Source organism: Lytechinus pictus, chromosome 3 (genome assembly GCF_037042905.1).
Source record: "Lytechinus pictus isolate F3 Inbred chromosome 3, Lp3.0, whole genome shotgun sequence".
In the NCBI taxonomy this organism is placed as follows: Eukaryota; Metazoa; Echinodermata; class Echinoidea; order Temnopleuroida; family Toxopneustidae; genus Lytechinus; species Lytechinus pictus.
The window spans coordinates 42,083,390-42,101,970 of record NC_087247.1 but is presented as its reverse complement, the minus strand read 5'-3'; the positions used below and the strand labels follow the sequence as shown (position 1 = coordinate 42,101,970).

Below are 18,581 nucleotides of genomic sequence, written 5' to 3'. Positions count from 1 at the left end.
AAAATGTTTTAACAACTTCGTTCAAACAAATTGTTTAAAACTTAAAACAATTTATTGTTAGAGTGACGGGCTTAAAACAATGCGCTAAACAGAGAGTATTTTTTTAGTGTTAAATTCATATTGAAAATTCGAAATTGTATACCACCCGCGCGGAGCTTTATTTTCACCGTTTTAGCTTTTACTCTTAATCCACAATCATGATTTCGTTTCATATTTGTAATTAGGTCTCTGATCAGCCTGTATAAATTATGTTGACACCAGACAGGGACATTTTAAGGACTATTTTTTAGGAATTCATGAAGAGCATGCATATCTTACCATAGTCATCTAATGTAAGCATCACAAGAGCGGGCTGATTTTTATTAGAATTACACCTTAAAATGTGAAGTCATTGTAATCATATACATTGTACGTATCTCTCTAATCAAATATTGCGATCGCGAAGCGTGAGCTGATAAAAGGCTTATATTCAGACCTGGAGAGGGGGCTGTCCGAGCTTGTTTTGTAGGAATTCATTAAGACCATACGTATTTCAACATAAGGACGGGCTGGAAATGATTTATATTTAGACCTTAAAAGGGGGCTATCACTCTAAGTAGTCATGAAAAAGCATATATGTTACTACACAAAATAATACTGAAAGCTCGATAAGTGAGAGGAGGTATATTTTGGTGTATATTGACTTGAAAACGGGATATAGTGCCATTTAATCCCTCTGAACAGAATTATCTATCTCATTAAACAAACAATATGTGAGCACCAGGATTGATGAACACATAGACCTTAAGCAAAATATGTGGCATAAAGTTATATGAAAAAAAAATTCTTATGTAATATAATATATATGTTGTCACCCCCTCCCCCCCCCCCCTATAGTTACGGCCCGGCTGCTTGAGAAAAAAAAAGGCAAGAAAAAATGAACAAACCCTCCATTGCCCAAATCTTGTGAATTGTTTAAAAAAGACGCCCCCTTCCGTGAAAATGCTTGTTTGGTTAAAGTCTGAAAGGGTTGGGGTATATATCGCGAGAAGAACAGAACACAATTCGATCATAACAAAAGGATTTCACGCATCACCGGTTCCATAGTTCACCGAGCTCTAATGCATATTGTATGCATAGAAATGAACAAACCACTATACCATTGTACTATACCAGGGCGTATACACTTTCACGCACTGCTTGCTTGTTCCGTTAGACAGTATATCGCTTCGAATGTAATTTACCATTATGGCTTCGGTGTAGTAAACTATTTTGTCCTGCAAATGTTCTGCAAATAATATAATTATAGATGTTCAATTGTTTGTGATTACCAATATGGATGCTAAGATGCTGAAACGGAGACTCTTCCACTCCACAACATGGATGCTATTCATCGACATCATCATGATTTGTGTAGCAGAAGGTATGTATACAAATCATAATGTACATGTTTGTATATTGCTAGCTGATTATGAAACAGAGTTTTGAATACTAACTTGAAACTTCCCATTTAGAGCGTGAGTGGTGGTTGCTTTAAATTTTCACAAATTGTTATAAAAAAAACTCTTTACAGTTATAAGAAGTCTCTATGAATGATTAAAGTATCAATTAGAGATGGCTTAAGTATCATCTAGCCTATAGATGGCAATAAGAAAAAAAAGCCTACATCAACATGTATGTTCATTTTCATGATTTCAATAGATCTATATTTTTGTGAACTTAATGATCTTCACTGTTTCAATAATGCAACTCAAATGTTGAATTGTGTTTGAGGTGGATTGATTCATGACTAATTTGCATAAACTTTCAAGGTCGAGTCCACCTCAGAAAAATGTTGATTAAAATTAATAGAGAAAAATCAGACAAGCATATAATGAAATATAATAATGAAATATATATAATAATGAAAATTTCCTCAAAATTGGATGAAAATAAGAAAGTTATTACATTTTAAAGTTTTACTTATTTTTCACAAAGTAGTTATACGCACAATTTAGTCACATGCAAATGAGAGAATCGATAATGTCCCTCACTCACTATTTCTTGTGTTTTTTATTGTGTGAATTATACAATATATCAATTTTTACAGATTTGACAGGAAGGATCAACTTGACTGAACCATAAAATGTTAAAGAAATGTAATTACACAACATCAGTGAGGAATTAAACTTTGTTTCACTGGACAATGAGGAGAAAATAAGAATAATTAATATTTCATATAATGAACTACAAAAGAAAAAGTGAGTGAGGGATGTCACCAGTCTCCTCATTTGCATACCGATCAAGATGTGCATATAAATACTTTGTGAAATTAAGTGAAACTTAAGTGAAATTTAAAAATGCCATAACTTTCTTATTTTACATCCAATTTTGATGAATTTTTCAGTGTAATGATTGTTGGATTTTTCTCTTTTTATTCAAATTAACTTTTTGGAGTGAAATTGTCCTTTAATGGCTTGTGCATGATAAACTTTAATGAGATCTTTAATAAAATTGCAATTATTGGTTTAAAATTGCTCAATAGTTTACTAGATGGATGGCACATAATAAATTCTGTGTTTATTATTTATAGCTGTCAAGTTGAATGAGCACATCCTTCATTATGAGGGCTTGAATTATGATACTGCACACATCAATCTGCAACATAAGAGAGTGGCTAGATCAACAGACATTCAGCAAAGAGTGAAAATAAAATTCAACTCACATGGAAGGTAATTCATTCAAGTTTGTGTTTCTTTTATTTATAATGTGTCTGTTAAGGATCACTTTGTATATTTTCTTGGTTGAAACCAGGTGATGGAAGACATTAGTAGGAACTTACATATGTATACATGTATTTTAGATTGAGTTTGGGAAAATTATTAAATAAGTATAACTGTATGAGACTTGTAAATTATTTCTTGTTGTATTTTTTTTTAATAAGAAGACTTATGTGGGTTGTGATATACTGAATAAAATTGACTCCAGGTAAGCTATTTGATGTAAAAGTTGACGATGCTTTGCATAATATGAACACTTGAGCAGTCACCATAATTGTTTATTTACAAATTCATGTTCTTATATTCTAGAATGTACTCATTCTATGTTGAGGTATCGCAAGACTTCTGCCTTTAGTTGTCCAATGGACATATATAACACTTTCATATTAAACTTTGTATCCACTGCAATATACTTTGTGAGATAATAATAATAACGTTTATTTACCCAGGGTAGCCACATGCTCTACCAGTGGGCCCTGCATAACATAGTATGTTATTAATCCATGAGTAACTAAGAAACAACGCCCCCCAAAAAAACATTTGAGGCCAAAGTCCGCTTTGAGGTCACAAACTTTTTCCAAACATTTTCCAATACAGAACGATTTATTCTTTCTACATAATACAAAATTGAAGATATTATGAAAATAGACTTGTATATATACCTGCATGGAACAGTACAGGAGGCCTGGGAAGTGTTTTGCTATTATAGGTCTATGCATTTTTTAAAATTTAATTTGTGCAGATTCAATGGCTTGGTATACACTGCAAATTATTACTCTTTTGTTACTTATATTTTGTTTTGTTCATTACAGAGATTTTCATTTAAGGTTGAAGAAAGATGTCAGCACTTTTTCAAAGGAGTTCAGAGTTGTGACATCACAAGGGGAGATTCCCATGTCATTTCAAGATGCCCCTATGTACATTGGTGAATTAGTCGGTAGGTGATCATGTTCAATGTAGCACTGTGTGAGGGTTTCTAAACATTTATATATTTACTATGAAAAATTGATTGCAATAGCCTGATTTAAGGAGAAAGATCTGACAATATGTGTGTTTTGTTCGGCATGAGAATAGAGATCTTCTTCTATCAAGAGTCAAGACGAATGTTTCCATGGTATCAATCACTTATTCTGTATATGTATTTTATGTGTATTTTTTTATAGATGAAATTGATACATATTGTCATGGGACTGTCAGAGAAGGGAAATTTGAAGGGCGTATCCAAATTCCTCAATCCCAAGAGTATTATTCGGTGGAGCCATCAAGTCGGTACTTGGAAGGTGCTGACTTTCATTCCATCATATATAAAGATGAAGATGTTGTCCAAGCAGAGACAAAAGATGATGGTCTGGGCAGTTGTGGAGTAAAAGGAGAGATAAAGAAAAGAATGGATGAAAAACTCAAGAACTTGAGAGTGAGTATTATGTTCTTGTTGTTGTTAAATGTGATAATTCTGTTATTCTGTTATGATGTTTGAGGTGTCGGTTCCATTAAAACATTTTTTGTTAGGATTCATTGTCAATTGCATGGGTGTATTATTTTCTTTATCCACTTGATGTTAAAATAAATCATGTAATGATTTGAATCTCCCTTCCTCTTAATAGTAATTCAATTTGATATTTGGATTCATTTTCTTTATGTATAGAAAAATGAAGAGACTGTACTTAAGGAATCTGTTGCTATCAATATTAATGATTTATAATTCAGTAGTGAACATTGTATTTTTTCAATATATCATATTTCTTTCAATTGTTATGTTGATGTACTCTCCCTGGCCCATATTTTCTTACAATTCCACTGTGTTAAAGCAATATGCTATGGAGTTGGTATTTCATGTCATGAATTTATTATTAACTCTGTTTCATACAATGTTCTTATTTAGCACTCTGAAGCTGATGTTCATGATGTTCCATATCGCAAGAAGAGACAGACGATTAATGAAGATGAACAAACATGCTCTCTCTTTATTCAAGCTGATCATACATTTTATGAAAGGTGAGGGATATTCAGGATGTTTCATTTAGTGAATGAGAATATTGCTGCCAAACAAACATTGTAGCGTTGGTCTCATATCGAGAAGGTTCTAGGTTCAAGTTCTTTTTAATGTAATCATACTTTTCAGTAAAGGCTATAGTCTGTGATCATTGCTACATGTACCAATTCATCAGAGAGACTCAAAACAGTCGGGTCACCTGGTTGTTTGTATTTAACAGATAATGTATGCTTTCTTTGTAGTCAACACAAACAGTCCTCCTCTCCACATAAGTGCATGTGCAAATTAAACAATGGAATGTGGTAATATTTTATACCAAAAAGTGCTTTCAGAATTATGTGCAATGCCAAATTTCTAAATACGTTTTTTGATTTTCTTCACCTGTGATTAAATGCACCACTTCTGTTTCATCTTAGAACATTATTTCTGCCACTAATGACAAGTTGATTATTGTTTTGATTGTAGAACAACTACACGGTGAATTTAAATGAGGCTACAGGAAATATAAACAGATTTGTCCTATGCATCATAATTTTTGTTTTCCTTGACCTTATCAAGTAGGAGGTTAAACTGCTTTTAGTGTATTTATTATTTATGCTCCCATTTATTTCTTTCACAGGCATGGGTCTGTTAGTGCAGTTGTCACTCAGATAGGTCAGCATGTTCAAGCAGCCAATGCTATCTATGGGAACACAGACTTTGGTGACTACCGAAACATCTCATTCAGTGTGGAAAGATTAAGGGTAAGCAAGCAATTTATAAAGACTACTATCGATCAATCGGATACTAGTCAATTTGGTAAGATCCATTTGTGAACACCTTCTAACAACTTTAAGACTGCAAACATGTATCTGGCATCTTCTGGGGCCTCTGCTATGATTTGTGATTGCTTCAAATTAAACTCAAATTGAGATTGATTCTATTTGTATACTTGAGAGATATATCAGATGAGATTAATCTTAATGTGAGTTTAAATAAAATTTGATCAAGATGACTCTTGTGGGTCCAGTGTCTGGCCTTATGGCATGTCCATGTAGGGTGCCTCACAGAAATCCTGAGTGCAGTGTCAGTCTTGGGTTCAATCAAGGACAAGAAGCTATCCTGTTCCCTTTTTATGACAACCCTTGTAAGAATCGTTTGTTTGGTATTTTTTAAGAACTCCTAAATCCTCAATGCTCATTTTGTATTGGTTGTTGATGGTCATACCGGTAATCTATGAACGTGCTACACATGTTTCTGGCAGCTAGTTCTCAATACTGGTAATACCCCCAATTTCCTATTGTTAAAAGTTGTCATACCAATACTTTTGAAAGTGAAGCAGTAGTAATGATGGTAGGCCTATTGTACGTGGTGTACCGGATAGGTTAAAATAATGTTAATGTCTTATCATAAATATCATGCTTTTCAGTGTAGGAAGCAGGATGTAATATATTTTTCAAGTCAGGTGTGGTTGTTTGAGGGTCAAAGGTTTTTGATGTAACAATGTCTACTGGAGGAAATGAGTCAATGTTTTTTCTTCTGAAATCTTGTCTTTGGTCAGATCATGTACATGTATTATGTCTTTATTGTTTATATGTCAAGGTGAACTCGTCACAAGCTGTGCCTATTGAGTTGTTACCTCCATTGTATACTGTATTGTAACTTTTAGAAATGTATTAATGATTTTACTTTGGAAATAATTGTTGAATTGAATCTCTTGAATCATCTCAAGAAATATTAAGAAGTAATTACCTTCTGTACCTACATACTGTATGTGCAGCTAGGGGCAGCGCTATTATAGTGTGTGGGGTGGTTGACCACCCCTTTCATTTTTTAAGTAGTGGGAACAGGAGAAAAGGGGAGAAGATAAAGAAAAGGGAAGAAAGAAAGCTTACTAACAGAGATATCTTGTTCAAATAACTCTGTTACTCCTGTTATTGAATAAATTGAAAAAAATGACACCATCTTTAGGGTGTCTTGCTCCCCCTATCAAAATTCTCCAGTGGCAACGCCCCTACATATATTGTACATTTACATTTGTTTAGCAAGTAATGGGTTTAACGTATGAACCGAAATTTAGTGAGAAGTTTTCACCTTCAGGTTACTCATTTTTCATAATGCTCTTGGTGCACTGAAGAAAAGAGGTAAAACATGACAATAATACAAGAAAGTATTGCTGAAATTATAAAGTCCCTGTTTGGCATGCAATGTAATAATCAATCACTGAAAACTATACAGTCACGGTCAAACACTAAACACCTTACAAATATGTACAATTAAATAGATTACACAAACTATTGTAAAAAATTCAATATAATTTTTTTTTAATCCTTTGCAGTATAATTCAGGAGTAGTTGTCTGAAAGCAAGGGCTCCATTCTGTTTGATTTAGATGCCCATATCTTAGTTCACATGACTCCACTTTTTGGGGCCTGTTATGATAACAAGCTACTGAAACCATTCAGTTTAATTGGCTAATAGAAAAGCTGTTATAAAAATTGTGCATATGACAAGTCTTAAGTATAAAATGAGACCCAGATCTATGAAAATATATATAGGGCAATTCTGTAAAATAATCAACCTTTTTGTACATCCGACCCCCATTTTTTCTCAAGTTTTACTTCTTTTCAGGAACTGACCAAGTCATGGTCCTTTTAGAACATCACAGACTATCAAAAGAACCAGAAATCAGAGACAGACAATTTCATGAAGGTCCCAAACATGGGGTCGGACATACATATTTTATGGAATTGCCCTATATTCAACTTTTATCAAGAATTATAATCTTATACTCTGTTTGATTATTTTGCCTGGAGTGTTTTATTGTATGCTTGATTTGTGCTTGAATTGATATATAATGAACAATAAATTGATCTGTCTTACATACTTGTTATTTAATTTCAGGTGTGGACCCCTGAAGATATTGGTAGAACTTCTTACCTATTTGGCAACAACTACATCGGTGTTGAAAAATTTCTGGATTTAGCTTCAACAGGAAATTTCAATGCCTACTGCCTTGCCTATACATTTGCAAATCGTGACTTTGCTAATGGCGTCCTTGGTTTGGCTTGGATCGCATCATCTTCAAGTAAGTTTATTGGTCTATTAGAGATAAAAGCAAGGATGTCAAAGCTGGAGAATGTCTTCTATTATGTTGAACTCATTATTGAAACTGATAAAACAAGGATATGAACTCAATGATTTCATTTTCAAAATTAATTCAATCTTTTGATACATGTTCAAATGAAAAAGAGATGTTTACTATCTTTTGTTAAAAAAGGTGTACAAAAGGTAACACAATTGATTTCATATTCACATTCATAATTATTGATAATCTATTCTTATATGATTATTTATGGAATGTATTTATTTACAAATTCTTGCATTTTAAATTGCTGTTTTGTTACACATAATCAATACTTTTGTATGTTTTTATTTCTTCATTCAGGATAAAGCAGTAGTGAACTCTGTGATAAGCAATATCTAATAATCCTCATTCAAAAACTTTATTATGTTTTATTTTTTTTCATTCAGGATCCAGCAATGGAGGTATCTGTGACAAGCAATCATCTAATGGCCAAACACTGAATACAGGAATAGTAACAACAAACAATTATGAGTCTAATGTCCCTCCTCTTGTCTCACATTTGACCTTTGCTCATGAGATCGGACATAGCTTTGGCTCTCAGGTAAGAATAGTTTGATAAATATTGGAGGGGTCAAAAGTGAAATGCTGACAATTTTTCTTTTGCTGATGGCAGCACTGAAATCATTTTAATTGTGACATCTTCATACATGTAGTTCAGGTACTGTGTATGTATCGCAGCATTTACTCTGGTGATTCTGCTTCAGTGGAAAACCTGCATGATAGTCCAGCTTGTATTACCATACCCTATCTCTAATCCTCACCTTAACCCTTACCATACATCTATAACTCGCCTGTTATTGTTTCAAGTGATGTAGTAATGCAAGATCTAATGTGAACTTGGATTGCATATTCAGAACTTGTTAATAGAATGAAAAAAAAAGATATTACAATCGAGTTGTAAAGAGTCTGATAGGTGTCAACAATGCCATTCATGAAAATGTACATTACATTATAATTACTGCAAAAAAAAGGTGAATACTAAAAAGTAATGTAAAATACATCATGTTATAAGTACCCCATATGGAATGAAAATTGTAGATATTGTACCTCATCCTAACATGTTTGCAACCTGAGTTTAATGTAAATGGTAGAGAAATATATCTAATGTGATTATCCTTTGTAGTCAAGAAGGTGGTTTTTATGCAAAATTTTAAGTTTGTATATTTGTTGGTATTTGTACTTCCTATCAAAGAGGTGAGCCTATGGTTGGGTGCATTCATTGTGTTTCCTCTTTTTTTTCTTAGCATGACCCTGGTGTCCCTGGTGATGCCTGTGTGCCTGGTGGAGCTCTTGGTAACTACATCATGTTCTCACACTCATCGGCTGGTAACCTTGTCAATAATCAGAGGTTTTCACCCTGCAGTATAACTACCATCTCTAACATTCTGTCTACTGTCTTCCTTGGATACAGTAAAACTAACTGCTTCAAATGTAGGTTTCAGTTTAAACTTTTCAGAAAGTATAGTAAACCTTGAATAAATTATTCTCTTCCCATTCTAATTATGTCTGAGTTAAAGACTTGATCTACTTTGCCAGTTATGTAAGTTAACTTTTGTCCGATTTGAAGTTTTAAATGGTCTCACATTGTATTTGATCAAGTAGATATGTAATCTCTGAACTTTTGTGATTCAGAGATTCTTAGACAAGTGTACAGTCCTTCGTTAAAGTTGTATGAAGTGCACACATCATTATGATAATATGCTAAGCTAGGACAATTCCTTCAGGAACTGAGGAAGTTTCCATTTTGGGAAAAGGTGTCCCCTGGAGAATTGTTTTTCAATTGGAAGACCGACCCTGCAGTAAATGTATCGTGCTCAAGGAAAGATTTCTGATTGAAACCACATCCATTAGAGTTGACCTAGCGATGTATAGGGGATTCAAATACTTTACCATTCAAGATTGATCATAATCATCATATTGACCTTTGACAGCTCAATCAGACATCACTTTCTGTGGGAATGGAATCACTGAGGAAGGAGAAGAGTGTGACTGTGGTTATGAAGAGGAGTGTACTCATAGCTGCTGTGTACCGCAGAATACAGATCATACTCAACCCAATGCTTGCAGACTAGCAAACCAAGCACAATGCAGGTTGGTAGTGTGAAGCATATTACAAAGTTGTACAACCTTAAGTATGGAAAGCAGGTGAAACCATCAAGTAGAATATCATTTACCCCTCCTTTCGAAGCAGGTCTTAGAAATATGACAAATGCTTGTGCATGCCTCATTATTTTTTACTTTTGGCTTGATTTACAAAGGGATAAGAATGTAAATACAATTATGGGGCTGCTGGTTTTCATATTTTTTATTAATTGGATCAATCACACTCTTATGGAAGATTAGGCCATTATGAATCAAACGCTTTGGATGATTTATTTTTGTTTACCCCCTATAAGATGAGCGTTTTTTGTTATTTTGTGTTAGATTACTTTTTAACTAGGTACTTAATTTTGGGTACTTAAAGTTTTGAGACAATGAGCGAATTCATTACTGCGTGAAAGTGCTTCAACAGTGACTAGTATTTGTGCTACAAATCAATTATTAAATGAAAGACATTAACCTCTACCTACCCATTCCATGTAAGTAAGATGAAAACAATTGACTGACTGCTGAGTTTCGATTCTTTTTTTGAAATAGCCCGACTGAGGGAGTGTGCTGTGATGCAAATACCTGTACTTACAAGGCTAGTAGTGAACAATGTGAACAGAGTGATGAATGTCATGGACCAGCTTTCTGTCCTGGGAACTCCTCGATATGTCCTGTACCAACCCCTGAGGCTGATCTAACTCAGTGTGATAATGGAAGAAAACTCTGTCATAATGGGGTAAGTAATTCAGTTTGGTGCTCAAAGCTGCATCCCACTGGGCATTTTACCCGATATTACCCGGGTTGTAACAGGTAATAACGTAGTTATTACCACGGTAACACCAGTGGGTAGTAACGGGGAAATAGTAGACCAATCTTTCCCCGTTATTACCCGGACCCGATATTACTCCATTTACCCAATATTACCCAGTATGATGTAACCGATATTTCCAGCATTTTAATGATATCACCACCTCATATTACTCTGTTTACCCAATATTACCCAATTAATGTCGGCTCATTAAAAAAACAATTAGTGTCATTAGGGTCATTGAAGCACATTTTTACAACTCCATACTCTAAGCCATATCATCTTATCCTATCCTAAAATCCTACATCCTAATCCTAATCCTATCCTACACCTATCCACCAAACCCTGTCATTTACTTCTATATATTGAGCGAGTTTACAACACTTGACAAATTATGGTTAACAATTATTCAACCCTAAAACATTTTTCTAAAATTAATGTCATGATTATGACTAATATGATATATAAACTACACATTTTTCTGAAAATTTTCTGGGTGGAATAATTGCATAAACATAAACACATTAATTATTACAGCTATATTAGCTAAAATTTTGGCCATTTATTGTAGTAATGAATATTCATGAGTAACTAATATTCCCAGCATTTTCCTGATATTACCATCTGATATTACTCCATTTACCCAATATTAATGGGTTCCGCATGGGTTGGAGGTCTCGTTTCCATCTGAGTCCTATCTGGGCACCATGTGGGTTCAAGTATATGTTTTCATCTGGGTTCCATGTGGGCCCATATGGGACCCAGATATCCCAGATAAGAACCGTATGTGATCCAGATACTTTGCTGTCTGGGAATGGAAGCGTTTCAACATTACCCATTACCCCTTATCAACCTGTTTGTAACTGGGTAAAATGTTGGTTTCATCAGGGTGATAACAGTAATTTTTTGGACTTTGAAAATTTCGCTGGGATTGCTGTAAGATTGCTCTTATTACTAAAGTTTGCAATGTTATAACCAATCAAAGTCATTCAACATTACCCTTATTACCCCTCATCACCCTGTTGTAACTAGGTAAATGTAGGTTTCATCAGGGTGATAACAGTAACAGGTATCAACAGGAATTATAATTTCGGTAATAACATGGTAATAACGGTAATATTTGGTGTTACTCAAATTTCCGGGTGATATTACCGGTAATAACCGGTAAAATTGGTAATCGGTAACAAATTGCCCAGTGGGATGGTATACACGTAAGTCAGGAACAAGGGGGAAATCACAAATTGTTAGAATAAGATTGATGGTTTGTGTGAACCATACGTGCATCACCAATGTGAACACTAATCTCCGAGGGATGGAGGGAGGGATTGAGGAAGGAGGAGGTGGAGCTGAAGAGTGGGAGTTGGTAGGGCACACTTATACCAGTGATTCATGCTCTGTTCAGACATGTCAAGGTAAAAAACCAGTGATGCCTGAGATTTTTGGCTGAGATTTTTGGCAGGTATCCATAACTCGGCATGAGATCACCATGGGGATAGGTTGTGATATGAGATTTCAGGGGTTGGGCCAGAGTCCCTAATACAGTTGTGCTCAAAACTTAATAGTGAACCCCACCAAAAAATGCATTCCTCCATGCTGAGTGTTGAATGTAGACAACAACACTACAATGTTAGGTGAGCCCAGATAAAGAAACGTTATTGAATGCAATATTTTGTCACCTGACCTCACAATTAAATATCTGAAACATGACAGAACATGAACACTTTCTGGTGGGTTTCACTAACTTCTGAGCACCACTGTATTAGCGACATGTCCCCCATCTTAATGTGATTAAAACTCTTATTCTAAATAGTTCAGTTTATGGAGAAAGTGTTGATAAGTTTTGAAACAATTCACAGAAGGCGCTTTCAGTTTTGTTCCAAATCACATAAAACATAATATAGAAAACATTCATTTTTACTGCCCCCCATGAAAAAGGAGTATTGTTACAAAGGGAGATGCACTTCTCTTGACAAACATTTAAATGCATACATAAAAACAATTTGTGTGGATGAAGAATAGGAATATAGACTAATACAGTTTTTATACATATTCAAAATAAAAAGAAACCATTTCAGTATCTCATTAAACTCAAATGTACCATGGTTCTCTCTTTCTTTTTCTTTCTCTCTCTTCCTCTTTTTTCTGACACTTGTTTTCTATAACAGGAATGTACGAGGTCTATATGTTTTCTTCAGAATCGTAGAGAATGCCAGTGTACAGATGAGGCTGAGCTATGTGACTTATGCTGCTTAGATGATAGTAAGGATCTTTGTCAGTGTCATTGTGCATGCATTTTCATACTTTCATTATAATATTAAACTTATAATGGAATCAGGAACATAAATAAAACAAAAAAATAAATGAAATTAAAAAAGATGAAAAAATATTGGTAGAAAGCATACCCAGTTTGATAAAAAAAGATAGGAATGAATTACAAGTTTTTTACTATTATTTTGTGATTACATCCAGGTAGTATTTCATTGTAATAAAAATATTTAATATGATTGTTTTAACATATGATCTGTTTTACTGAGCATGAGTTTATAATGTGTATACTGGTAAGTTCACAGAGAAGAGTCAATCAACAAATGAAACTTATGTACACAGATTACAGGTCAAACTGCTTCTAAACCTTCCTCACTCAAAAGGCAAGTTAGAATAAAATAGTGGATTGTGTCTCAGCCGTTTTTGTTTCAAGAATAAACTTCCACTGTAGAAAATAGAAATCCTTTGTTTGATGTTTTTTTTCCATTAAATTATGAATACTAGTTGATTGTCTTTCTATGCAGTAGGGTTCGATTGTTGGAAAGTTTGGAACATCACAGCTCTTTAGTAGGCCTATCATAGCTGTGCTATTCATATTTTATCTATTAATTTTCCTCATTCAATTCAGATTCCAACCATGTCTTTTATCTGTATCTGTTCTAATCTTTATCAGGAACGAATCTATGTCTAAGTTCATATAGACTAGGTCTACCTCCAGGCCAGGCCGAACCATTGAAAACTGATGCTGGTTCACCATGCGGTGATTACATGGGATATTGTGATGGTTTTCATAACTGTAGAGAGGTTGATGAAGATGGTCCTCTAGCTAGTATCATCAGAAGGATCTTCTACAGTGATGAACCGCAACTGACAGATGCTATTAGGGAGTGGCTGATGGTGAGCTTTTTCATCTTTCTTTCAAGTTTATAAGCAGATTAAATCTTGTTAAATGGACTAACAAATTCAAAGAATATGGTTTTCATTTTCAGTCCTTGATACTTCTGTGGCTTGTCATTACAGTCGTTTCAGTTTGATAGCCTTCGTTAAGTTGAAGTAAATTGAGAGATTATTTGTATGGGGCTTGAACTCATTGTTAGATAGAATGAAACATAATATCGAAAGCATGAAATGTGTGAAAGATGCGATCTTTAATCTGGTGTATTTTGTGAACATTTAGATTTTAGATTTCTAATGAAAAAAAAAATTGGTCCCAACAATTTCCTTGTCTTTTTTTTTGTATGAAACCACTTTTGTGATATACAAAATATCAAACCTGGCGTGTGCTTGCCAATTTCTTTCATCAAAATTAAGGTTTTTTTAATGACAATCTAATTCTTAATTACATAAAGGTATATAGGCCTTAACTACTGATGAAATAATAAAACAAGTGAAGCACTTTACTTGAATGGCGCCTATATCATTTTCTGAATGAGAATGAAGTTAAATATGAACATCAACAACAATAATTGTATTCATTAGACATTTTTTCTTTCTTAATGAAAATGATGTTACTTAGGCAAAGAACAAAGTAATCATACCAATGCCAAGAATAATGGATTTACAATGCTATAATGGTATTGCTGAGTGATAACCTATAATCTTTCCCAACATTATTCTCTTCAGACCTACTGGTATGTTGTCTTAATCATTGGTATTGCCATCATAATCCTGATGATACTCATTGTGGTCCTGTGTAACCGGGTCATCCCCACTGATAATCCATGGGATCAAGAGGTAGAACGATACAAGAAACGTTCCAGTGTCTACGTCAAGCTGCAACGTAAGCGTTACCGTGGCAGCATGGCTCCTGGTATGCATCCGCCCCCTATTGAATCGCATCCTGATCACCTAGTAGAGGACAGAGCTACGCCATTCTAGTTCCTTGGTTTGTGCTTTATAGTATTAATGTGTGTGAACACATGCTGGATAGGAGTTTAAATCAGATATGATAGAGTTTTTAGGGCTTGGTATTTTGCTTGCTAACATGAGAAGTGTCCTGTTGAATATAGTTTTTTATAAGGGGATAACCTAAGTTTAACCAATGATCTTCATTTAAAAATGCATATTTATTAATGTTAGAAAAAACACATGAGTTGCTTAATCATCATGTTACCAAAAAATAATTGAAATATGGTATTAAAGGTATCAATATATTAACAAAACTTCTCTATAGTCCCACTTTGAACTGCAATTAACCATATGGTGTCATGGTAACCTTGTGCAATTTCAGCAAAAAAGTGCAACAGGTATTCCATTTGTAGTGTAGTACCTGCAAGCATCATCATATTTCGGTACTATTTGTGATGTACATCTTGCACAAATTTTTAGTTATACCATTACCAGGGACAAATGTATGCCAAAGTTAAAGGACAAGTCCACCCTAACAAAAAGTTGATGTGAATAAAAAGAGAAAAATCCAACAAGTATAACACTGAAAATTTCATCGAAATCGGATGATTTTGATAAATTTTTCAGCATTATGCTTGTTAGATGATTCATATCAACATATTTCTTGGGTGGACTTAACCTTTAATTAACTGTTATATAGTGACTGTTTTTAAGAATCATCCCAAGAAAATTTCAGTGGAAAGAAACAAATTTTTAGATAATAATATGTAAGGAATTGGGTGAAACAGTTAAAGACTAAAATTTGTGAGATTTGACAATCTAGTACAAATATAGACAAATGGTTTCTTGATTTTTTTAAATCAGATTTTTGCTTCTTTGTGAAAACTGTCAACATAATTGTTCTTAGAATTCTATTTTGGTCATATATCACTATTAAAAAAAATGAAGTAAAGAAATATTTCACCTCCTTCATTTAATGTGGAAGAATTTGAGATATTTCACTTGAGAATACAGATGCATTATTCAAGGCTCAATGTGGACATGTTGATTGATTTATTTATTCAATTTTGCAACAGCCAAAGATGATGTTAATGTGGAATATCATTCTTTTTTCATCAGATATATGAAAACTATATGGTCAGTATTAGTTTAGAAGGGCTTTCCAAATATGTTATCAACACAGTGCTATTAACGATTATTATAGAGTACATCGGCATTGTGATAATTAGATGTTAGCATTTTAAGAGCTGAATTTATATGGGCTCTTTTTTTATTAAGTACTTAGTACTTAAATGCTATGCTACTTCCATTCTGGGACACAGGGTTTTGTTATGCTTTAAAAAAAAACTGAAATGTATATATACTTTTTCTAATATTTATTGGACCAAACTCATATACTGCCAGTAAAATAAAACAAGAAATATGGTTAGTACCGGTACATATAAAACTTGACACAAAAAGAACAAAAATGAAATTAAATTATTTTGTGCTTTTTGGGTGACAAACGTAATGTAAATATCAGGTTGTGTACATCTAACATCGACAGCTGATGAAATAAAGTAGTGCCTTTGTAAATATCTTTCTGCATATTATTAGACTGAAGAAATGAATTTTAAAGGTCAAGTCCACCCCAGAAAAATGTTGATTTGAATGAATAGAGAAAAATCTAACGAGCATAACGCTGAAAACTTCATCAAAATCGGATGTAAAATAAGAAAGTTATGACATTTTAAAGTTTCGCATATTTTTCTCAAAACAGTTATATGCACAACTCATTGATATGCAAATGCGAGAGTCTATGATGTCCATCACTCACTATTTCTTTTGTTTTTTATTGTTTGAATTGTACAATATATCAATTTATACAGAATTGACAATAATGTAAAACTTGACTGAACTACATAATGTTGAATAATGTTAATTCCACAAGTTCAGGGAGGAATAAAGCTCGATTTCAAATGACATGGGGGAGAAAATCAGAATATTTCATATTTCAGATAATAAAATACAAAAGAAATAGTGAGTGCGTGATGTCATCAGTCCCCTCATTTGCATACTGGCCAGGATGTGCATATAACTGTTGTGTGAAATTAAGCGAAACTTTAAAATGTCATAACTTTTTTATTTTACATCCGATTTTGATGAAATTTTCAGTGTTATGATTGTTGGATTTTTCTCTTTTTATTCAAATCAACTTTTTGTCAGGGTGGACTTGTCCTTTAATAAACACATGTATCTCTCAAGCAGATGGTAGATGAATATGACCCCAAAATGACATTAATAGTATGAATGGATAAATTTGCCTTGTGGACTTAGCTTATAAGCCCAATTTGATGAAGAAAATGAAGGGTAATACAGGGTTTGTGGCTAGGCCGCAAAACCCATCTGATAGTGATCCTTTGTCTTAGAATATTGTATAACTTGCTACCATTGGATGATCTTAACCAACTTTAAATAGAATGTTCACTGCCATAGAATATTGATAAATAAGGGATTATCGTTGGCTAGTTTATTGAAACACTCTAACCCCCCCTCCCACTATTGTGTGAAGGTGACAAAGAGAGGATTAGAAATCAATGTTTTCATAGGAGTCTTCAAATTTCCACCAAAGTTGGTGCATGAACTAAGCACATCCTGTTCATTGTTACAAACATGAACCAACACAATTGCATACCCAGTTCTTGAGTTATGGATGCTCAAGGTGGGGGGGGGGGTAGAATATTTTGGATTTCAGGAAGAACTGCAATGCAATACAAAAGACAAAATTGGGTCTAATTAAAACTGTCAAAAACATCGCTCTGGGTTTGATCGCTTCATATATTTTTTTTATAGTACATAGGAAAAATTCTACTTTTTCATGAAATACTGAAGACTGAAATTTGACCATTCTGATCAAAACCATATGACATAAAAACTGAAAATCACTCACTACAGCTTTTTGTGGTGCCTTGTCACACAGCTGAATACAGAAGTGTGATTTTGAACTTTTGTATGCCTTTTATAATATTTCAATTTTAATGAACTGATAAAATGTAATTGATTGATTACTGCTAATATTGTGTGTCAAATAGTCATGTTTTACAAATGGATTTTTGTAATGCAAATAGCCAGAAACATGAGTATAGAAAGTTGAAAAGAAACATTTTGAAAAATCATTGATTATGCAGATCTGTACTTTGTCTAGTCTTTCATACTACAGCAAAAACAATTGAGATAGCTTTGAAATATGAACTTTTGTGTCTTTAAAACAATTTTAGATTATTGTAATTTGGTATAAACTACAATTATATGTATAAAGAATTATTTCAGATTTGTGATTTCTATGTAGTGTTATCATATTTCAAATAGTCTAAAATTTTCTACAATATATACATATTTATATGAATATGAAATCCAAGTCTTTCAGATTATGGTTGTTTTCAAAAAGATCACAATCTTGTACTGAAGTTACTAATTTTGCTTTGATGAGAAAATATACTTAAATAATAAATGCTTGAACTTATTGTGTTATTGATTTTGCATTTTCAATGTGTTGTATAAATTTTATTAGTAAGATAGGAATTCAGAAAAGATTCTCATATGCATAATGAAATAAAAAAGAATGTAGTGTTCAAAGCAAGTTTTCCATACCTAGTTCTGGATGAAGGAAAGCAAGAAAAGTAAACTGAATTAATCCATATTTCAGGAGGGTCACAAATAAAAGACTTCAGGAATA

General features: G+C 33.5%; 1 protein-coding gene across 2 annotated transcripts; it reads left to right on the top strand.

Moving 5' to 3' along the window:
• The first annotated feature begins 991 nt into the window (after window positions 1–991).
• LOC135153602 (disintegrin and metalloproteinase domain-containing protein 10-like) lies at window positions 992–18,380 on the top strand. Of its 2 annotated transcripts, XR_010293086.1 has the most exons (15): window positions 992–1,402; window positions 2,552–2,690; window positions 3,551–3,675; window positions 3,902–4,152; window positions 4,621–4,733; window positions 5,351–5,474; window positions 7,614–7,797; window positions 8,244–8,398; window positions 9,102–9,288; window positions 9,789–9,948; window positions 10,495–10,681; window positions 12,919–13,012; window positions 13,692–13,915; window positions 14,642–16,605; window positions 16,931–18,380. XR_010293086.1 is itself a non-coding variant. In XM_064097092.1 (14 exons), the coding sequence occupies exons 1-14, from the start codon at window positions 1,315–1,317 to the stop codon at window positions 14,894–14,896; spliced, it is 2,286 nt and encodes a 761-aa protein (XP_063953162.1). In that variant the 5' UTR covers window positions 992–1,314; the 3' UTR covers window positions 14,897–18,380. The 2 variants fall into 2 exon arrangements, 1 of the variants encoding a protein (XP_063953162.1); XM_064097092.1 differs by having other exon boundaries at window positions 14,642–18,380.
• The last annotated feature ends 201 nt before the right edge of the window (window positions 18,381–18,581 follow it).